This window comes from Toxorhynchites rutilus, chromosome 3 (assembly GCF_029784135.1).
Source record: "Toxorhynchites rutilus septentrionalis strain SRP chromosome 3, ASM2978413v1, whole genome shotgun sequence".
NCBI lineage: Eukaryota > Metazoa > Arthropoda > Insecta > Diptera > Culicidae > Toxorhynchites > Toxorhynchites rutilus.
The window spans coordinates 56,024,232-56,048,923 of record NC_073746.1 but is presented as its reverse complement, the minus strand read 5'-3'; the positions used below and the strand labels follow the sequence as shown (position 1 = coordinate 56,048,923).

General features: G+C 36.3%; 1 protein-coding gene across 4 annotated transcripts in view; it reads right to left on the bottom strand.

Annotated features, from left to right (window-relative positions):
* LOC129780445 (receptor-type tyrosine-protein phosphatase kappa) overlaps positions 1–24,692 on the bottom strand; it is a 279,550-nt gene that overhangs the window by 233,132 nt on the left and 21,726 nt on the right. For all 4 annotated transcript variants that reach the window (XR_008743921.1, XM_055788732.1, XM_055788730.1 and 1 more), the window contains one exon: positions 23,838–24,353. Coding sequence is in view for 1 of the 4 variants with exons in the window: in XM_055788732.1 (XP_055644707.1) it covers positions 23,838–23,839 (2 nt within the window). In the remaining 3 variants the exon portion in view is untranslated. The remainder of the gene's footprint in view (positions 1–23,837; positions 24,354–24,692) is intronic.

Below are 24,692 nucleotides of genomic sequence, written 5' to 3'. Positions count from 1 at the left end.
CAGCGTCATTAAGAACAAATTCCTTTTTTTGTTTTGCGATTTTTTATATGGATTATTTTCTTTTCAAAATTTTTCCTTTCAAAATTTCTTGTGCCGAAACGTTGAAATTGTTGCAGAATGCATTTGGTGATTTAACTATGGAGCAATTCTAAATGAAATCGACAAATGACAAAACATGAGTATTTTTGATTCGAATGAAAGTTTTTATTCTGTTAGGGTTGGAGGAAATATGATTTTGCCACAACAATTGGGAATTTTTTGATTGAAGTGTTACTTTTGCAAAAGGTGTATCGATTTTGATAATTTATATCTAAAAAACTATGAGTCGTACCGAAATAGTATCTTAGAAAGAGTTATAGAGTATTGATGTTAAAACGTGACACAAATATACACTGAGAAAAAAAAATTAGTACTCTTTTTTTATTTACAAAAAAAACATTAATTTACAATACCTAAAATATTTTTGAATTTTTTAAATTTTTTAATTGTTTTTTAATTTGTTCATATAAAATCAAAGTCATGTAGAAAATTTAAAAAATGAGTACAAGATGGTAAAACTGTTTTTGACAAACTTTCAATGTTCCAGAATTTTTATGAATTTTCGAAACTTCGAATTTTTGTATGTTAACAATCATTTTTAGCCACAAATTATGAATCCTGAAGTGATTTTAAATAAAAAAGCTTTTCATTAATCTCCTTCTAAATGCATTCTCGAGATATTTGAAAATACATATCTAATTTATTGTCTTTTTTTATACCGTCATGTTCATGAAATTTTCTGAATTTGCTCATAATTTCCAACAACTTTTCCAAATACATCATAATGGTGAAAACATATGTTCAATTATATGTATCCATGTTATATATTCAAATGTTTTTCAACGTAACTCCTAAAGATATATTTTTACCATAATTATGTATTTGGAAAAAATGTTGAAGATTATAAGCAATTTCATAAAATTTCATGAACATGACGGTATAACACGACAAACATATCAAAAGAGCCTATTTACTATAAAAAAGACAATAAATTAGAATACTTTTTCAAATTTCTCGAGAATGGCTGCATTTAGAAGGAGATTGATGAATAGTTTTACCATCTTGTACTCATTTTTTGAATTTTCTACATGACTTCTATTTTATATGAAATTTAAAAAAAAAATTAAAAATGCATATATAAATTAAATATTCTATTTTAATTCATACAAGGATTCATAATTGGTGACTAAAAATGATTGTTAACACACAAAAATTCGAAATTTTGAAAATTCATAAAAATTCGATGTTCCACAAAGTTCGTCAAAAATAGTTTTACCACCTTGGACTTATTTTTAAAATGTTCTACATGACTTCTATTTTATATGAAAACAAAATTTAAAAATTCCAGGGGTTGCATCCGAGACACGACCGCTTAGGACGTAGGACTACACAATCTTTTTTTTTTAAATTTGTTAGTTTATCATTTCGGATATTATTTGCGAATAGGTCAAAATTTCATAAATAACACTTTAGTAGAAAGTTCCGAGGACCCTGAAAAGGATTAATAGCTTGCGTGTTTTGTAGAATCATTTCGAGAAGCAATGATTGTTTCTTACCTTTGCGAGAACAATACACTAATTGATCATATGTCACGATTTGTTTCATTGTATCAATGCACGCATTGCACTGAGTTTTTAACGAGAGGCATCTTCCATGCATCGCCATTCAACAAGCATCAAACACGTGTTTAAAAGATGCACACAGCGATAAAAATAAAACATCGCGAGAATGACCGTAAATGAAAAATCGTTTTTCGACTCTCGGTCAAAACCGTCAACAAAGCTAGGAACTTGTTGCATCAGAATAGAGGCTATGCACACGAGAACAAATACGAATGGCAACTAAATGTATCGAAGGTGTGCTCTTCACATGTACAGGAGATGAACAAGTTCTAAGTTACGCGCAAAGAAAACAAGCAACACATACAAAGCCAAACACTGATGGCTAGAAGCGACCTATAATCATTTGCTCTATTCTTTTTTTCGCCTGCTTCGTCATTGCTCGGATGGTTGTGTTAATTGCAACGCCAGATGCACTTCAAGTGAAATATTCGCTAGCGTTCACAGCTCGAGGGGAAACATAAGACACAAAACGAGCAGAATAGGCGACCTTTGTTGTTTCGGACACAGAAAGTTTCTGAGAATTTTCCTCAGAGGAGATGCAATACTTATACGATAACGACAGCTTACTTACTATGCAAGGGTGGAGTTTACTTCGCTATCCGCCTTCGTTCTTTCTATTCTAGCAGTTGCATTGTATAAGTTGCCCGTTATTGACAGCTCTGTGCGGGAAAGCACACAAATGGGCAGAACAAATGTATGGGGAAATGGGAATGCTTCCAATTTTCATCAATTTAAACCATATACAGACTATGGAATTGTAATGTATAGCATAGCATATCAATCTTAGAAAATTTACGATTCGATATATTTCATAAAAACGAGACCTGATTTCTGATTTGGCACCCTTAATGGAAGACGTAGTCCTACGTCCAAAAAATACATATTTTAAATTTTGTAAATTAAAGTTTCTTTGTTAATTAAAAAAGAGTACTATTTTTTTCTCAGTGTATATTTTTTCACGTTTTAACATCAATACTCTATAACTCTTTCTAGGACACTATTTCGGTACGACTCATAGTTTTTGAGATATGAATTATCAAAGAATTCTCTTACTAAAATCGATACGCCCTTTTCAAAAGTTCCTTGAGTCAAAAAAATCCCAATTGCTGTGAAAAACTCGTATTTTGTCCAACCTTAACAGAATACAAACTTTCGTTCGAATCAAAAATACATGTTTCTTAAATCTGCATTTTTAGGACGATTTCATTTGGAATTGCTCTATGCCGAAAACATAGGAGTATGAGAGCCTCCTCAACTGACGAAAACATCGACGAAGGCAATAGAGAGGGGGCTCGGAAATCGTTATTTAAGTTAGAGAGTTGAATATCTCTCACGAGACCGTTTGTCGTATAAAGGTGTATGTTTTGGGCAAGCAACTTTGTGGCAATCACGACATGCTTCAACGATTAAATTCTGATCCCACGTTCATCCAACGCATAACTACTGGCGACGAGACATCCCAGAAAATATTAAATCGTATAACAAGCGCATGCACGGCATCATATACCTCATATTTTGGATGGTATATGATGCACCTAACTAGCATATGCATGCAAAAGTAGAGGCGATGCTTGCGAATAGGCTTACATGGATATTAGATTTATAATTGCATCATATACGACTATTGTCATACGAAAATACGATTTATCACAGACATATAAAAAATATCGTAAAATGTTTGTAAGGGTATAATTACATTTATAACCTCACGATTTGTCATTTCTATTTATGAGGATATTTATGTTTGTAGAAATAGAAATCATTTAATTGGCTTGGAATGGGATTGGAATATAATTTTTTTAATGAATGAGTGGTGGTGATGATTAAGAAAATTGCTTCGATGGGTTTCGAACTCCGGTTGTATGGATTATCAAGCAGCATCTACCTCGAATGCTATCTGAAATATAATTCTGGAGCAGTGAAAACTCGTACATATTATTCGAAAGAGATGCAACTGTCAATGCACCATTCCTGGATGCCATTTCTTAATTAACTATTTCCTAAAGGAAGTTATCACTATCAAACACACAAACCACTAAGTTTCGCTTATTCGGAATAATAACCCAGAAATTCATGGCAACCATCGCAACTCTGAAGAAGATCAATTGAACTATTTGTTTTCTTAATTAATTCAGAATGAAATTTTACATAATTGAGTATTATTTGTGAACCAACAAAGCCAAATAAACCAATGCGCTTAGAAGTATAATAGCTGGTCAATACAACTAAACCACTCTGTAGTCATTTTGAAACTCTGTTATGATTTGTTTTCAAACAAAAGTACTAGTACTAGCAGCATCTGAATACCACTGACTTAACAGAGACCAAACATCAACAATCTTGATGTGTCAAATTCATAACGTATACTCATAACCGATGCTTGTTATACCCAATAACAATTTAAACTGTCGGTGATAAAAAAATCAGATTTTTCGCATTTTATATGATTTTAGATATATACGGTGTATGAGATCGGATTTATATACGATCATGTTTCAATTCCACTTTACATACGACCTAGAATATGCCAATTTAATGTTTGCTGGGATGGGTGTGACTATTTCTTATTTCCGAAACTCAAATTACCACTTCGTTGGACTCATTTTGACAGCAGTGAAGACATAAAAGTTGCAGGGTCTGATCCGAGAGGCACGGACGGACACTTGACGTAGGAATTTGAAGACAATTGCTCTAACTATTCAGGAATCTGTAAACTTAAAGGGGACCCCGGTCTGGAAGGTCGAGAAAATCGAATTTTTGTTTCATGTATTTTTGGGGAAGCTGATACCTTCAGAAATGTTGTCCTAAAATGATTTTTCGATATTTTATTTCGTTGGAAAGTAACATATCAAGTCACTTTAAGGGATATAGTATTGCTATACGGATTTTGAAACGCGTTTTTCTAGAAATCATCTTTTTTTCCAACTGTTGGTATCGATATCTTAGGATCTCTCGACCGATTTGGCTGAATTTCATTATCAACATGTAAAAATAAATTATATAAAGCGTTACATAGCCGTTTTTTGATATCTAATTTTTTCGACTTTTTTATGAGCTTCTAAACAGCGATTTTTCATGAAAAATAACAAAAATAAAAAACAAAATGGCCATTTTGGAAATTTTTCTATTTTCAGAAACCCATATGAAACGCTTTAGGTATTGTCCTAAAGTTTCAAAATATTCATTGGAGTTCGTTCTACGACACCCCGTTGCATCAGCACCTATACCACCAGCAAGGTACCGATTTTCAGACAGCATCTACGCATCCAGCTGTCAACAGTGTAATAAGCATTATTCGTGATAAAAAAAAATGGAAAATGCATCTTCAAATATACCTGAAACAATAACCAAAATACGCGAACACTTTACTTTCTTCCTGACATACGAAAAAAAAACACGAAATTCATTATTTTAGGACCGTCCCCCTTAAACGAATCTATCCTTTTGGTGCATCTCTTATGGCGAACACGTGCTCTTTAGGAACTTTCATGTGTACACTCGCATTGTAATGTGAAGCTGTAAAAATATCTCGGGACAATGGGTACTTCACCAAAAACTCAGAAAACTTTTCAAACTCTCTATTTATTTTCCCTTGCACAGACAGACAGCGATCGCTCCTCGTGTTGTCCGTTCCCGGCTAATGTGCTGTGCCCTAGGTTATGTTTACAAATACTCGAATACATTCCCAGTGTCACACAAACACGACAGCGTATGCTTCAACATATGCGCAGTGGAAGTTACTTTTCACCGAGCAATTGTTCTTTGTACTTTTAATGTAATAAAAGCAAACGATAATAGCATGCATGGGAAGCTGTGGTTTCATCTCGTAACCGAAAATCGAGAAAACCACTATCGCGTGCGTGTACACAGAGCAAACTGTTTCTGTCATTATCGACGTTGTTGGTGATGCGGTTCTCCAACGCGGTAACCGCCATCGATGTCAAACGTCACTTTCATTGGCATCCGGAAAATGTGCGAAACCACCGGCTCGCTAGCGACGAGCGAAAAGTGGTGTATAATTTATAAAGAGTGGTTGATTTTTTTTCCTCGTACAAGTGGATACCCTTCGGACTAACAATATTATCATTCTGTATGTAATGTTGATGCATCGATGTGAAAATATTGTTCACTCTGGTGGCATTTGTGGCACAATACGAGCCAGCTTCCCACAAAAGTATCACTCGTCCATCTCGATATCGCTGCATTCAATGAAACAAAATTCAACCAGCATCACGAAACAATTGTCGCAAACGATCAAATAGACGCGGTACAACGTAATTCGGATTGCGAAAAAGTCCCGTACAGGCTACCCGCTTCCATTCCCGGGGTCCATCCCTTTGCGTGGCCTTAAAAATAAACAAAAAACCTCTTCTATCTCGGTACTCGAGCCGAGCCGAGAGAGTTGTGCGGGACCAGTTCCGCCCAGCAAGTGTGGTGGTGGTTGTGCGGGTGAATGTGTGTATGTGCGTGAATGTGTGTGTACTCGTGCGTGTACATCTCTGTGATGTTGAGCTTTAGCCAAGCATATACATTTTCATTAGCTGTGCTATTATTAGAGGGAAATTGTTGTTTTGTGGTTCGCAACGCGGCTCAGCGGCACAGACATCAGAAGCAAGCGAAGAAGATGAAGCGGGAAAAGATATCAACGTCGAATGGCAGCAATGTAATCCGCGAAAGAATGACGGCGAGAATTCGTTTTGCCAGCGCACCGCCAGTTACGAAATTTTGCTAGGATACTAAGTTGTCTGAACGAAAATGTGGATTTGGTGGTAGAGATTAAAATGTTTGAGAAACATTTGGGATGTATCTTGTGGAATTGTTTCCATTTGCACCCTGCGCCAAGATATGTAGATTGCATTCAAATAATAGAATGAACTTGCCGACTGATGATTTAGGTCTCATTAAACCGGTTCAACTCAAATCGAACATGATGTCTTACGAAAGCACGAGATTCGCAATCCCAACAAAGAAAGCAACCCATGTGTTCAACCACTGGCATTTATGTTCTCCTGGACTGTCATTAAATAGGACTCCTTCATTATCAATAAAAATAGCTAAGAGATGAAAAAGATACAATTTGTTTATATTTTTTGTTTATGTTTATATTTTTAATCTCGATATTATACTCAAAAAAAACCTCCTTAGGAATAAAATACTATTTCCAGCACAGTCTATTCAGCTGTTTCGTCTCTGTGGAATTATTGGACAACCATATTACATAATTCGAGTTGAACAGAATTTTGCTCGTGTGCTCTATTTAGTAATCCGAGCAAATCGATCGGGTACGCCAAGTGAAGACTATCAATGCATCTGTCACAATTTTTCACAAATTGCAAGGAACAAATTTCCCTTAAAATATAATTTTATGTTACAACAATATTTTGACGCCCTGTCGGGCGGCCTTCCAACTGTTATCCAGAACTTTCGACATTGTCGACATGTCGAAAAATTGCTTGTTGGCAAGTTTTTCAGTGCTTTCTTAGCTTTATTTATTAGTTCCATCTTCGTTTTTGCCACGAAATTTGTTGGAGTAGATGCTCTGCTTCAGTTGTCCAGAAATTCTCGATAGGACGCAACTGGGGGACATTCGGAGGGTTGGCGGACTTTGAAACAACATCTATCTTCAAGCAGTTCATCTCCTCCAGCGACTTCTTCGCGGAATAGGCGGAGACAAAGTCCACTCATAACGCGCTGTTCCGTTTGTGCTGTTAATCTCCCCGTTCGCTGCGAGTCCCGAACGGAAGGAGAACGGTTTTGGCATCCTCTTTTCGCTGATGGTTAGCCACAGAAGCACCTTCTTTGGGAATTTGGCGTGGGAGGTGTACTTCACGTCGGAACTTACTTCCTTGGTGGGGCACGTAAAGTAGCTTCTGTTCTATAACCTTTTTCAATCCTTCAGAAAGCCTCATTTACAAAATTGTTGAGCTTATTAGCTAAATATTCATCTAGGTGCGTTTTTATTCCGCTTATGTGGAAGATTTATCACAAGGAAAATAAAATTAGGAGAAGGAACAAGTGATAATCGGATGGAGCAAGGTCCCAATCCAACTGTAATAATATTTGTCTTACGGCCAACGCAACAAGTACTCTTGAGTTGTCGTGATGGAAAACGATGCTGCGTCAATTCTCCAACTCTGGCCGTTTTTTCTGGGAAAATGAAACACAATCTACGACGATGAACAATTCGTTACAGACACTTTTACAGCCTACTTGATCGGTCAAAGCGTATTGACGAAGCCCGGCAACAGGCATCTTGTTGCATCCGTCATCATTTGAATAAGTATTCCGTGAATAGCAAATGACTAACGTTGCAAGTCAGTTGTCAGTGATATTTTTCCTGCTATGGTGGCTATCAATTGATCCAGTTGATTGCAATATTTGTCAGCATTGATCGTATAACCTTGAGGAAGGTGCTCATAGTACACTAAACCTTTCCAGTCCCACCAAATGCACAAAGAAACCTTTTTCAGATGAACTCCAGGCCTCGCAACAGTGGAAGGCCTATATTCTTCAGACTTAGTACGTTTTCGATGCATATTTTGGTATGAAATCCAATTTTGATTAAATGATTGTGTACTGAACGGTGCAGAATAATTTCTGAAAGAGACTTTTCCACCGACGAAACTTGCTTTGGAAGAACTCTGGGACGACTAAAATCGATGCCATAAACACGACTAAGAGATAAGCCAACATGCTTATATGAACACAGCTCTTCTTTAACCTTTTAAAAAGCATGATATTCTGATAGGAAAAAAAATCAAATTTTTACATACAGTGACGCGCAACGAAAAAAATCCAACCAAATTCATAAACTTTTTCATATCTGAATGATTAGAAATATGTGGATGATAATTAAGGTGAAGGTGGAACAAAGCCATTGTAGTAGTATAGGTGAAACCACGTGTTTTCATGGGGTAATATTGTTTGTGGGAGAAGAGCAAACAACGCCGTTTGTTTTGGTTTTGGTACGTAAATAGATCAATGCACCTATCAGACTGTGTGGTGCTTCACTGACACGAGTCTTAGAATACATTTGAAAAAAATAACAATTCAATACAATTCAATTCAAGTAAAATGTATGAACGATGTGTTCCGATAAACAATTCCAAATATTAATATATATAGAGAAGGTGTATTTGCGTATAAAGTAAAATTATGATTATACGCGAGCGTAACATGAGCAAACTTATAACACATGCTAATTGGAGCTCTTTTGGAAGTGTACGTCAACTTATACTTTGGGTTGCGATTGAAAGAATGTTCCGAGGCATAAAAATAGCAAGGAAAAAATTGCGATCTTACCATCTAGCAACGCCACGGGAAGTCACAAATTTAAACTTATTGTTATCAGTAAATTCAAAAGATTCACCCATTACACGTAAAAATAATAATTGTATTAATATCAAGACAATTTTATTTTATTGATTTTCATGACATGAAACGCTATGACTCAGGAATAATATTTTATTGAGTGGTTTGAAGCTGTTGCGATGATGTTATCTGGCATCAGTGTCGAAAAAATGACAATGCTTTCACCAATACAAACAAAACCATTGTGGAACATTTAAAAATGAAAATTTAACTTTCAGAGCACTAGGTCGAGTTTTCCGACGTTTTTCATTATACAATGCAACGGCAGATGAAAATTTAATATCTTGTGAGTATCGATCAGAGTTTGGTTGATATTACTTGATGGAAGAAGTGCGAAAACGATCATTTTCTACACATTGTTTCGCAAAATTATTGTGTTTTTTTGCATTACGGGCGAGGGGTGAAGGAAGAAGATGAACGGAATGAGCGCTATTGGTGGCTTCCTTCCATCTTCACCTAAAGGTGACCTCTCAAATGGAAATTCATATCAACCGTTATTGAACAGCATTGAATATTTCCAATTTGATTCGCAATTTTTCACGTTCAATGCGAATTTGGTAATTTTGTTAAAACAGGTATGACATTGAAAAAATCGACTGGAAAATTTCACAACATATTGAAACGAAACATTGACGCACCCCCTGTTATTGGCGTTGCCTTACGTCAAAACTATTTGTCTACGTTCGATTCATGCTGTGCTTCAGTTTCTTATCGTAGAGAAATGTGTTGGAACTTGCTGGTAAACAAATTTTAATTACCATCCAAAATTTGGTGATAAAAGCCTGTAAGGACGATCTATCACAGCGAAAAATTATAGCAAAATATAGTCGTGGTGCTGTACGGGAAATTTAGGCGAAGTGCCAGAAGGTCGAATTTGTGGCAGACAGAACGCGTAGAGGAGGTGTGCATAAAATCAAGGAAAACCTTCAGCTTTCAGTATACGACCGTACAATTGGCCGTAGCCCTGATTGCATGGATTGCAGAGCAAGTTCACTCGTAAACTACCATACATCAGTATCAAAAATAAAAAAAAACACGTTCCTGAAAAATATCTCAGCAAGCGGGTATCTTTTTAAAAACGCATGTTGTGGACAGTCGAATCGAAGTTTGCGATCTTCAATCCAAAACGATGATTTATAACAACGGTAAAATGACAGCTGACGCCTACATTGACACCTACATTCCAACAGGACATGAATCCTAAACATACTGTGAAAAAAGAAGGCTCATGTCTAAGCGGATGAAAGTTCTGGAATGGCCTGTTCAAAGTCTAGATTTGAATTCTATTGAAAATCTATGCGCTGTTCTGGACAATAAGGTGGACAAAACTGGTGTAACGAACAAAGACACGTACTCTACAGCATTATCGAGATCCTGGAAGGAGATTAACGCACAACATCTGAAGAATTTGCCTGGTTGGGTAATGGTCATAACAACGTGTTGCAAGTATTCAAATAACTGCACTGCAGGAAATTTAGTGGAGAATCTGGGGAAAGCTATTTCATCAAAATCGGATGAAACGTTCTGGAAGTAGAACTTCCACCAGTTTGCAAAACATGGTTTCGAGAAAAACGTGTTTTAAATTTTGGATCCGCGCTCCTTGCGCAAAGACTTAGGTCCGGTAATTGGCTTGTAACTTTGGAACGGAGCATCGGACGAACCTGGAACAAAAACTGCTGTAAAGTAGACATTCCAGAGAACAGTTTAAGTCAGATTTTTTTTCAAATTTTTTTTAAGTTTCCATAGTGTATTACCCCCTTAAGGGTATGAGGATTTCAAGGAGTGCTGATACTCGCACATACATACGACGGATTTCATGCCAACTCGTCTTAGGAGTTGGTAGCACTGTGTGTAAATTCTCGCGTTTGACATATTCCTGACAAGTTTCTAAATAGAAAAAAGTTTACAGAACATGTAATTTTATACATGAAAATGTTACGAATTAAACATTCATAGTAATTAATGAATAGTAAACTATAAGACCTACAAAATGTTAGCTAAAGAATGAAATGTATGAAATTATTTATGTTTTCATTGAAAAATATCTAATTTGAAAAAACAAATGAAAAACTAATTTTGAAAACTAAAATTATTTTTTCTCAAAAAATATGTTTTTTTTAATTCTAAAAAAATTGATATCAACAGCCCTTACAATTTTCAACAAGTAACCAATACATCGGAAGATGGGTACTTTTAAAGGGAAAGAGTTTTTCCCACTACAACTTTATCACTTTTTCAATAAAGGTTGATTGGATTTGCTGTTTACTCAGTTCGTCAAACATTATATTTCTCCAGAAAATCTTTGAAAAAAACAGAAAAAAATACACACGCCAAGATAAAAACGTGTTCCTAGAATATTCCAAATCTAGAAATCTTAAGCTTTAAAATGCTCGCTTGATTGTTTGATTATTCGCGAAGTTACAGCATTCAAAAAAATCACCTAAAGTTCCGACTTCGCACTCTGTTCCTCTAATTTACTGTCGAGCTCCTTTTTAGACAGATGATGAATAGCATAGAGTCCGATTTATGAAACACGCAGTTTTAGGGCTATGGATAGAATGGGGGGATATTCAATTCTAGTTATTGAAATACAACTAACTCGGTTAATTGGATCGACGCAATCCTATTTATCAACTTTGCCTAAGATTCGTCTATATTTTCAAACAGGTTTGAAATTGACGCTTGGGAAATTTATTTGCTACAAGGTTGCAAAAACAGTGCCCTTCCATAGTTCATTTGATTACATATTGCTCAAAAAACAATCTCCACAGCAAACGACGAAATTTATATTCAACACAATCAATTTCCGGTGACAATCGCATCACATTCGGAAAATATTTCAACCCGATCCCTCATGTATCGTTTATGGCATCAGTTCCAGTAAAAATATTCACTTCCTGTTTCAATCCACTCTATGGTACACCGTTTCATACCGAATCTACGCCAACTCTATGGAGCGCAATTTGCTAACAAGCATCATCGGGGGCCGAAAAGGGGGCGGTAGAGAATGAGTCACTGCCTTGTTGCAAAACGAGCTGTAAAATATTTTGTGCATGGCCATATCCCACATCCCAACTGATTCACGTTCAAATTTCTACCAATCTTTGTTCGAAGCACCTGCGGAAAATCACACCTCGCATACAAAACTGGAGAGCCGGAATGGGCGTGAGTCGGTGAAACTGTTGATGATGATCTCAAATTTCGAAATGGGAAAATCTTTGTTTCTTTATGGAGTTGCTCCCGTTTCGAAGCGGTCGAAGGTGTTCATGCATTGCTAATACTTGGCAGTGGGATGCTGAGCCAAGCATGGGAGGTGAGCTCTCCTCTCTAAGGGCGCCCGGTCGATTGGATAGGTGCGGGTCGAACATGTGGAGGACTATCATCGTCAGATATTTAACTCCGTTCTGTAACGTCTTTCTCTTATGTGTGTGCGGTCATGCCTTCGTGTGTGTGTGTGTGTATGTGTGTGTGTGTGTGTATGTGTGTATATGTGATTGAATCAAACTTGCATGAAGAACTCAATCGCACACCGTTTTTCTTCATTTCTGTCGCTCCGTTTCGGCCAATGATGCGGGGAGAGTGCGTCTGTTGATTGCGTGGCGTATTCCACGCCGAAAAGCCAGCCCCTCCAAGGACGAAGCGAAGTGAGAATAAATCGAGTTTGATGGTTATGTAAATATGTGAAACTGTTTGGAGGAATGTGAAACACCCTGACCCACACACACACACATGAGTTCCGACATAGAAATAACGTTCATTCCGAGGCGGAATGAGGCAAACTTCTTGGTCTGGTTGAATAATGGTTGTAAGATTTCGGGGTCAGCTAAAGATGCAACAATTTAAAGGCGATAAAAGAATACGACCTGAATATAAATTTTCCAAATTCCTTAGCTTGGCTTGTAATAGCACCATTCGCATAAGCGGTAGTATACCATTAGAATCATGCATGTGTAAAGAGTAATGTTTCCACTGTGCAAGTTTCGTTGATGATGAATGATACTCCAATAATGGTGGATCGTTTGGATCGGTTAGCAGAATCGAATTTGGATCGATGGCAGAATTATGTTTGCTTCACTGAGCATTTTGTGGGACCTGAATGCTAACCTAAAGTATATGGTAATGGCCTGCCTCGAATTAGCATTATCATTGTAAAATCTCAATCAAATTGCAATCAAGGACAACCAGCTGTAAGTATTTGTTCGACAAAAAAAACAACGAACACGAAATAATTTCTTCTATTGAATAGTCGTCACAATAAGAATACGAAATAATTTAGTAATACTAGGTCTGCCGTTCTACGCATAGTTGTCCCATGTTACTTTTTGACAATTTTCACTTTTCTGCAGAAAACGATGTTTCTATGCCTAGTCTCCCAGAAAATCACAAACAAACTTATTGTTCGTTTGTAGCTTTTTAAAAAAACAACATCAAGCTCACTTGTCCCATGTTGTTATTCTAGGCACTACTGTCCCACCATGTATTTTTAAACCGTAATCAAGCTTGATTGATTCAAGTGACTTTTCATATTTCATTAAACAATAGTTTACTGCTTATAAAAAACCCGGTGTATTACCAAACATAAATGCTTAAAACTTCTGGTAGACGAATATGCTAGAAAACTTTGATTGCGTTTTTCTTAGTTACTGATTTTGAAACATGGGACAACTATGCGTAGAACGGCAGAGGTGTATAAATATGAACCGGTTTCATTTAAATCGTAGAGGAACTGGTACAAATTCGGTACCCCGTGGGTAATTTGGTACCCACCCGGATCTCCGGCGGTAATGAGCGCACTCTGGTGGTGAATAAAAAAAAGGGCTCCAGTAATGTAGTAACAAACGTCAGATGCCAAAAACCCAAAATATCTGTGTTTTTTAAGAAAAAAATCAAGTTTTGTTGTTTTTGAAATCTCGAAAATTTTTCATGTGCGTCTTTTGAAAAATCATTAAAAATCGAATAGTGAGCCGATTTTAAATATTAAAGCTGATTTGGATCAAGAAATTGATGTTCTTCAACGAATTCGAGTAAGTGTATCGAGATTATAATCACAAATTTCATAGATTTCATTCCAAAGTGAAAATTCGGAATGCGGCATATGTAAAAATTGGGCCCATTCCGCCTGCACCGATAGCGAGACTGATTACTACCCTTGCGACTTTTGTAAAGGCTTTTGATTCGTTTTACTTTTTTAGTTAGAAATAAATCGAGATGAAATTTGTTCACTTTTTATTGAAAAAAACGGTTTTTTGTTCCTCTTTGTGTTGTAAAATTGCATGCTTTTTTCATCAAAATTGAGTTTATTTACGTAAGATAGTGTACTTAACTTCTATTTTGTATGAAAATGTCAAAAAATACATTTTCAGTGATTTCAGGACGATTCTTTTAATTTGAAAGAATTAAAAAAAGGGGTGCCAAATTTATACCCAGGCATTTCGAGTACTCGAACTTGAGTTATTTCACTTCTATGCTCAAAGCTCCGAGCCAAATCAAGATTTTTGAAATCGGTTTGCGGGGAAATGTCCGCAATAGATCCCTTCATAAGCTGACGTGAGATGATGAAATTCCGAGCATTGGCTAAGAGCTAAGTCCAAAAAAAACAAAATGGGGTACCGAATTTGTACCAGTTCCTCTATGTTTCTCGTTTATTGCATTAAAGTGAAAATTTAATCGATATTCATACATTTTTTTTCATTTCTCTGACAATTTCTAGAAGCCATGCCAAAAGAATTGTTCCTCTTTAGAAGCTAACTATTCATAAATTCGTTTTTCCACAGTTTCGTAAAAATTGAATTGTTACTGATCAAATGATCTATTTGACCGGTTTTGCGCTGTGTGATGAAGCATTATAATGCAACAAAATCACTTCGTGTTGCCTTCTGTTGGTACTCTGGTCGTATTTCACCCAAAATTTCCATTTCTTCAAGTGTAACCAGACACTTCACTATCCCAAAATAATAAAACACGGTCACCCAATCAAAATAAACAACATTAGTCATCCAGCACCAAAAATTGAGCTGTGTAGACTTCAAGTGTTTAAAACAATGACTGTGAATACAGCAGGGTCATTATTTTTCGTGGGACATTCGACTTGTGAACATCGTTTAAAAAAAATCGTCCTCCATACAGTGGGGTGCAGAGTTACGGAGACGTTGAATATAGTTGGTCGTCCGAAGATCACAGCGGAACGCGAAGTAAATTACTTTTTTACTTTAAATGAGGCACGAAAGTTAACATGTTGAAATGCAGAGCTATGCTGCAGAGTTAAACTTGATTTGTTCTGAGCTGATATCATTTGCTAGATATCAAAACAAGACAATGAAGCCAATAATGCATTATGATGAGGAATACATTGAATATACAAATACAATTTGTTGGCAGATTCCGGTCTCAAATAAATACTTAGTATTTCTTAGTCTTAGCCAGAAGACAGACTAGAAAAATTGCATTGAGACTATTTCGAGTTCTGCATGCATGTTTTCACTGTTGTTCGATCATTTTCAGACACTTTCGATGCTTTGTACATAGAAAATTTGTATTTGATGGCCTGCGTTGCTCTTTCAAGCTCTTCCTTCTTCCAACGTAGTCTGTCCATCATTTCTTGTAATTACGCGGCATCTGGAATCAATTAGGTCAGAGAAAAGTCTCAAACCTCTATGACCATATCACCCCACACAACATGCAAAAATAAAATGCAATTTATTTCATTAATAGTTATCAAACTTACAGTTTCGCTGCATCAAATGGTTCATCTTCTGTAGGCGAACAGAACTTAACTGCACAATACACGAAAAGTTTTTTAATCAACGGAATAAACCTTAAACCCACGATCGAAAGACTTACATTTTTCACAATCAAAGTTCTTTCTTTGTTAATGCAACCTTTCCCTTCGTCTGTCGAATTCTTTCATAGTTTTTTGACGTGGGACTACGTCTAACCGGAATATATGGGGGGTAAAATGAAAACCTAAACACAGAACATGCAGGAAAAAATGAAAGATTCCGAATGCTTATAACTCGAACGTTTCTTACTGGATCGGAAAGATGTTTGCATCAATTGATAGGGACTATTTCTACGCATCTATTGCTATTTTTCATTCGATAAACTATTGAATAACTGTAAAATGTTAAGCGTTATCTAAACGCCCTAACTGCCTCGTTTCGATTGGCCCGATTTACGGTTTCCCCAACACAGCCATCAAAACTTAGCAGCCTTGGGGAAATCGACATTGCAAATACATGAAAGTAGGGAGTTTTTGTTTTCACCGAAATGTGTTCCCTAACAGAGATTTCAAAACCAAGGTACCTGAAGGAAATCGGCATTGCAAATGCATGCAAGTCGGGGGCATTTTTGTTCCGACTGAAATGCGTTCCCCTAACACAGACTTCAGAATCAAGGTGTCTGGGGAAATTGGCAAATTCATGCAGGTCGGGGGGTATTTTTGTTCCGACTGGAATGTGTTTCCCTAACACAGACTTCAGAATCAAGGTGCCTAAGGGAAATCGGCTTTGCAAATAAATACAAACTGCGAGTATATTTGTACTCGCTCGTTTTTGTGCAGACTAGAATATGTTTCCCTAACACGGTCTTTTAAACTTAAGAACCTCGGAAAATCGTGCAGAAACTAGAGGCGAATGAACTTTCAAGTTTCGCGAAAATTCGCGGTTCGAGAAGTACGTACACTTGAGAGATGCAAATTTCAGAGGGAAATGTAAAATAAAATAATCGTTTGATAATTCTTCCGTTCACATATTTTGTCCTAGGCATCACACCAAACGTAAAAGGACTGTCATTAAAGTTACTTGTAACAAAAACATAATCTATCACAATACATCAAAAAGGTTACTTACATGTTCAATAATTTTATTTACAAAGCAAATATATTGAATTCAATTGAATTCGGAAGTTGTTTCATTCAATCAAAAATTTAATCAATAGAAACAAATAATTGCTAAGCTGAGGTAGTCCCACGTCAACCTTGCGGTTAGATCATAGATTTACAGATTGCGGTTAGATCATAGACGCTTTAATGTCAGAGTAGAGCCACTCAAAACGGTCACTAAAGAGGTTTATGGTATTATTCAAATATTCATATATTACGTAAGGCACTCTGGAAGGGAGGAGGGAATGTCTTGTGGAAACTTGTTTAGAAGTTAATCCAAATAAGTCTAAACAATTTTATGCAAATGACCATTTGTTACATATTATGCAGGGCAGAGGGAGTCTAAAACAGTAGAAAAAAATGCGTTACGTAATATTTAAACGACCCCTAGATGTAGAATTAACAAATTTGACTTATCTCATGTTTATGCATTCATAAATTACGAACAAAATACTGAGGACCGAAATATGATTTATTTTTTATTTTTTCATGTTATCATAATTCGTTCATACAGCAATCACCGACCAATCAATAATCGATTTTCACTGGTTTCAACTTACCCCAGGGTTGAAAAAAAACTTGGGATGAGTTGGAATGCTCAGGGCTATACGGAAAAAGATTTTTCAGTGAGAGTGAGAGTGAGAGTTGAGAGTGAGAGTTTTCGAACCGATTGAGTCAGCGCGCGAAAATGTTTGTTTTGATTTTACGAACGAGGAAATGTAATCAAAGGCGCGGATTGCGTTAAGGCATTCCAATCTGGTAATGGATGTCATAAGGTGGGTGAAAAGGCATTGGTTACTGAAGTAATATATCACGTCAAGCCATCATTCCTAGTAAAAGTTATAGCTTCCGTTTTAACTTACCCCGTATTTCAACTTGCCCCGCTGTATCTTAATAAAAAATCACACAGTTTGATTGGTGCATAGTCACGAGAGTACTCCCCAAACAGAGCCGTTTAAATCAGGTACTTAACGCAGTGGTGAGACAACGTTCAACAATTGCTCTGCTGCTGTACAGATCGAACGCGCTGAAATACAACTGGTAACATGCTCGTTGTCGTGCTAAAGAGAAGGAAAATCCTTGCAATTTGAGCTACGCCATTGCATAAAAATTGCATCGAGTGAGTGTTTGCTTAGTAAACGAAGATCGCGAGTTCAATCTCAGACCCCCCTTCAATTGCTTCTTCTAATTTCTCTTTCCGAAGCGAACCCGAATAACTCACAACATTCCAGCACGACATTCAGTATGGTTTAACTTGATATTCCTCAAATAACTATGTGGCGCACAATCTTAACGCCTGCTACGTCAAAGCGTCAGTTTGATAACTGCCTCGAATTCTGAATATTTGCCTCAGCAGAGATCCATTATGCATACCCTGGCGTTATCAAGCACGCACGTATGTACACAAAGCCATATATCGATGGCTTGAAGCAACTGAATATACACACACTTATCTCCACTTTCCGCTCTTCTCAACAGAAGCCCTTTCTATTAATATTTCCGGTCTCGATTATCTTAGCTGTCATCTTTGGTGGAGATAGTTTGGCACTGTCATGCGAAACCGGTGAATTTTCTTTTTTTGAGCAAGCGCATCCACATAATATATATTCAAGAAAGAAAACATGAAATTACAACTTGAAACATTGACAGAATGTTGAAGCGGAATAAAACTAAAAACAAACGAAACTATTAAGGGGTCTAACGAACGAAACACATCTTAATGATTGTTCAAAACAGTCTTTAGCACTTTTCAAGCTTAATCCGGATGATACTCATAGAGCTGAAAGGATGAATGTGCGACAACGTACAATCTAGTTTTGATTTGCATATAATTTGGATGTGGAAAAAGTTCGCTACCTTTTCCGATTTTTTAAAATCTTGTACATATGGTAGCAGCTATCCAAAATCACATTTTTTTCATTTTCGTATGCACTTTTTTCATTACGACGGATTTTTTATAATAGCTCATGGAGAATTATCATTCTTTATAAAAAAATGTTACTTGAATTCAACAAGTTTGATTAAAATATAATGTATAGCAAAAATGTTAAGAAATCATCGACTTATTTGGGAAAAATAACATTTAAAATACACAGTTGAAAAATCTCCCTCGAAAATTGAATTTAATGTTGAAAACTTTAGTATCTTCAAATATCCTCCTCTTCGATTTTTTTTAAATATATTTTCATAAGAAAACTTTTCCAATTCCGCAAAGTGTCGTGGTGCGGTGCCGGACTATTCAAAATTGTTTTAACTTATTAGATTCCAACACTTTGAGGAACGTAAAAATTCAAGAAAAGAAATATAAAATATTGGGTTGCCCAAAAACTAATTGTCGATTTTTCATTAATACATAAATACATAAATGAGCGCATATAGATGGGATGTACATAATTTGAAAGCTTAAACTCTTAAAGGGCTGGCCGGGTAAGGGAGTAAAAAGTGCCATCAAACCAAATCACCAACTGTATGGCAAAATTGTATAGGATATAAAATAAGAAATTTTGACGGTTTATTTGAACCCCTATGTGGTTTAACATAGGATCTATAGTGAAAAACGTACTTTTTCGATTATTTCACGCCATCCTCAAAAGCTTCAAGATAGAAATTTGAAAAAAATACTGAATGTGCATCTTACGACGATGTATCAAGAAAAATTATCAAAAAAATTTCATCAAAAATTTAAGTACTAAAAAAATGAAATTTTGAAATTTTTTTTTGTGATTTAGAGATTCAGTACTACTCTAAATCATATTTGAATGTGTTCCTATGGTTTTTCTAGATATGTGCGACATTTTTCAGATTTTTTTCGGTGTTGCGCGGTACAAATCATTTTTTTTTTTATATTTCCAAAGTAAGGCTGGGTAAGGGAGTAAAAAGTACCCCAAACCAAATCACCAGCTGTATGGAAAATATTGTATAGGGTACTAAACAAAACATTTTGGCAGTATTACCATATATTTGAGTCCTTATATGGTACACTAAAGGGTATGTCACATCAAATTGCATCACGGAAAAAACGCTGTAGAAATTTAATTTTTAGGAATTATATCTTCAGCTTTCGCTTATAATCAGATAAGAGTGTATAGATCACGTTGGCCATGCTTCACTGTAAATTTTTCGTAAATTTGGAAAAATGTCGTCGAACGAAAAAGAGCGTCGTGAATTTATCCTGCGCACTCATTTCGAGAATCCGGAGTTGTCACATCGGGACATCGGTAAGATGCTGGGAATCGTCCAATCCACGGTCAGCAGAGTACTAAAACGATACTACGAGAACCTAACCATCGACCGGAAGGTGAAGAACGGCAAAAATGGATGCTCCGTCAGTGAAAAAGATCACAAGCGCGTAGTTAAGCAGTTTAGACGTGATCCGAGAAGTTCGGTCCGGGATGTCGCCAATAAGCTGAATTTGTCAAGTTCATTCGTCCAGCGGACCAAGCAGCGGGAGGGCCTGCGTACATACAAGGTTCAGAAGGCTCCTAACAGCGACGAAAGGCAAAACATGGTGGGGAAGACGCGAGCCCGGAAGCTGTACACCGAAATGCTGACGAAGCCGCATTGCCTGGTAATGGACGACGAAACCTACGTCAAAGCGGACTTTCGTCAGCTGCCGGGCCTGTTGTTCTTCTCCGCAGAGGACAAATTCAGCGTTCCGGAGGAGATTCGCAAGCAGAAACTATCCAAGTTTGCCAAAAAGTACATGGTGTGGCAAGCGATCTGCTCTTGCGGAAAGCGCCCCCTTCGTGATGACCGGCACGGTAAACGGGCAGGTTTACCTTAAGGAATGCCTACAGAAGCGCTTACTACCACTATTGAAGCAGCACGAGGGCCCGACCATCTTCTGGCCGGATCTCGCTTCGTGCCACTATTCAAAGGACGTGTTGGAGTAGTACGAAGCCAACGGGGTCACCTTCGTGCCAAAGGAAATGAACCCGCCCAACGCGCCGGAGCTTCGCCCAATAGAGAAATATTGGGCGATTATGAAGTAGGCCCTCCGGAAGAACCCAAAAGTTGTCAAATCGGAGGCGGACTTCAAGAGAAAATGGATTTCTGTTCAAAAAAAACTACAACCTGACGTTGTACAGAACCTTACGGACGGGGTAAAGAGGAAGGTGCGAGCATACGGGCTTGGGCTCGAAGTATGAATAAAAAGAAAATGCCAAAAGTTGTTTAAAAGTTTTTATTTTACTGTCTAAAAATTTCAAAAGGATCGGTCTACTGGGCGAATTTCTACAGCGTTTTTCCCGTGATGCAATTTGATGTGACACACCCTTTATAGGATCTATGGTGAAAAATGCACATTTTCGTTTTTATTCACGCCATTCCCAATAGTTTTAAGACAAAAATATGAAAACATACTGAGAGTACATCTTACTAAGGTGTATCGATAAATATCTTCAAACTATTTTTTCATCAAAAAATATAATAATAAAAAAAAATTAAATGCGCAGTACAAAACATTTTTATATATTTTCTGGCATTTCGAAATTTTGAAAGAAAAAATATAACTTTGAGATACACTCCTGCTCTAATTTTGATTTAAATGCGCTCGTATGTGTCTTTTTTCTACATATGGCGTATTTTTTTCCTGAATTTTTAAAAGCATGGCGAGACACAAAAATAATTTTCTTCATCGTCTGCATTATTATTTTTATTTTCTTGAAATTTTATTGTATTCGTGATTTTCAGTTTTAAGATTAAAATAAAAAAAATAAAAATAATTCTGATTTTTTTAAGTGTTCTTCTCATTAATCCGAATGATCTTTCCACAAGGATTTTATTTTTTTCTCACAGAGCTCTATCGTACTGCTGACTCCTATGAATTTGGTAAACCATCTAAATCCAATGTAAAGAAAATCTCATATATTTTAAGATATGAGAAAAAAAAATCTTTGTACAGCGCAATGCTCTAAATAAACCGACAAAATTTAGACAAATGAAAAACAAAATTTAAAAAAATATTAGAGCAGTAAATGGGTCTCTAAATTCAAAATAAAATAAAAATGGCCAAAGGCCAAAACATATTTTATTTTGCGCAATCCTCCTAAAAATTCAACAAAAATTAAGCTACATGTGGAAAAAAACAAAACATACGAACGCATTTAAATAAAAATTTGAGTAATATTTTTTTCCAAAATTCGAAATGTCTGAAAATATATATAATTTTTTTTTGTACCGCGAAAAACACTCTAAAAATTCTGAAAAAAAAATCACATATACCTAAAATAGACGTAGGAAGAAATTTGAATACTTAATAGAGTAGTACTGAATCTTAAAATCAAAAAAATTAAAATTTAATTTGAAATTAATTTAATTTTTATTTCGTATTTGATTTTTTGATGACAAAATGGTTTGAAAATATTGACCGATACACCTTAGCAAGATGTACTTTCAGTATTTTTTTTCATATTTTTGTCTCAAAGCTATTGGCGTGAAAAAACTATGGTGTACCATATAAGGTCTCAAATATATGGTACTACTGCCAAAATGTTTTATTTAGTACCCTATACAATATTTTCCATACAGCTGGTGATTTGGTTTAGGGGACTTTTTACTCCCTTACCCAGCCAGACTCTTCGGAAATATAAAAAAAAAACTGAAAAAAATCACATGTACTTAGAAAAGCCGTAGGAACACATTTAAATATGAATTAGAGTAGTGCTGAATCTCTAAATCCCAAAAAAAAAAAATTTCAAAATTTCAATATTTTTTTAGTACTTGAATTTTTGATAATTTTCCTTGATACACCGTAGTAAGATGCACATTCAGTATGTTTTTCGAATTTTCATCTCGAAGCTTTTGAGGATGGCATGAAATAATCGAAAAAGTACGTTTTTCACTATAGATCCTATGTTAAACCACATAGGGGTTCAAATAAACCGTCAAAATTTCTTATTTAATATCCTATACAATATTTTCCATACAGCTGGTGATTTGGTTTGGGGGCAGTTTTTACTCCCTTACCCGGCCAGGCCCTTTTGGAATATTTTACGAACAAATTTTTATCTTGGTGTGTAAAAATGTAGTGGATAAAAATATCGGGAGGAAAAAACAATCAAAATTGATTCTTTCAGTTTTTTTAAAGATTGTGGACACATTTAAGTGTTAACAATTTTTGAGGAATATTTTTTAGTAGTGTACTTAAATTATTATTTTGTAAATAGTTTTACCATTCGGTATATTATAATCAGACTTCTTAATTCCGGGTTATTATTTTTGTTTTGTTTTGAAAAAAGTTTAATGTTTCTGCATACGCCCTTATTAACAATAAATATTGGGCATATGAAGATGAAAATTGTGATTTTGATTAGCCATATGTACAAGGTTTTAAAAAAAATCGGGGAGAATCGGGGCAGCGGTCGGCTGATTTGGCGTGGAATTGCTGTATAGGAAAAATAACTGATAATATTCTGATTAATTCACTATTCAAGTATATACATCTAGATAGATAACGCGTGGCAATTGGAAGGAGTTGATTCGAATAGTTCTATAGCAAAGCCCTTCACCAAGGGCCACAAGCGAATGTCTCAGAAACAATTCGATAAACCCATAATAAAGTATACTTGTTGTTGACTTAACACATTTCCGCAAACTAGAGAATATGCACGGAAAAAACGCAACGAACTTCTTCGCACATCCAGCACATCCAAAATAAAATTTCCAGCACAACAACAATGTGTCAAAAGAAGGACGCGCGAGAGGACGATGCTGGGTTTATAAGTGGCCCGTTTTATCTGCACAGTCAATCTTTTTTTCGCAGTTTTACGTGATTCTATCACTGCGTCGTACGATGCAAATGTGTATGTATGAAGATTGATTATTTTCTCTTGCTTTCTCTCTCCCCGACCACTTTCATGCGGCGGAAGAATCTGGTGTGTGCGGATATGAAGCAATAACGATAAAAAATTACATGTTTCTCATACATTTTGATAGGCTGCCTTTCGCTGTTTCGACGCACGCTGCCTGGATCAGCGCGATGGATGCTGGATTTGGATGCTGGTAACTGATGTCAAGTATTCTTGAGCCAATATTCGCTCCGTGGCGACCAATAAAACTTTTTCTCACACGCGCACACTCTGCAGCTCGGAAAACGAGGACCGCGGTTGTTTGTTGTTGATGTTTTTCTCAGCGACCACCACAACACATTTGACGCAAGAAAAAAAAACTGCCAAGCAATATTTTCACAGCGTTTTACAAATATTTGATTATCATCATTCACGCTTTAGGTTTGCATTTTCGCTGACTTTCTTCCCGAGGGGCTGAGCGCTGTTTTTTTATTACTTGTTTGCTCTGGGAACTTTGCCTTTCGGTTATCCTTCAGCTTTTACACTTTTGTAATTAGTATTCTTTTTCAGCTTCACCCTCGGACCACTGTGAAGTCCCAATCAGAGGGGACTTGCCTCCGTAGGCATTTTTATAGCTTGCTCCTATGAACGAATCTGTGGGGGGAAAAGAAAGGAAAGGAATCATTAGCGTCAGCATATTAGATTTTGGGTTGTAGTAGATGTTATCAGCGGTTGTTGAACTTGGTCACTTATTTTGTGACTCTCAAGGTATACGAATATTAATTCAAATGAGCAATTATTTGAATGTTCAAATTGAAAACTTTCTCTGTCATGTCGAAATCAAACATGGCTAGAAAAGCTCTAAGCGCTTAGGTTCGATGACGTTACGTTGTATGTGTGACATGTCTATGACAATGGACTTAAATCTGTAAAATCTCAACATCGTCAATTGATATTAAAGACAACTATCACTCAACTACAGACACTGTTGAA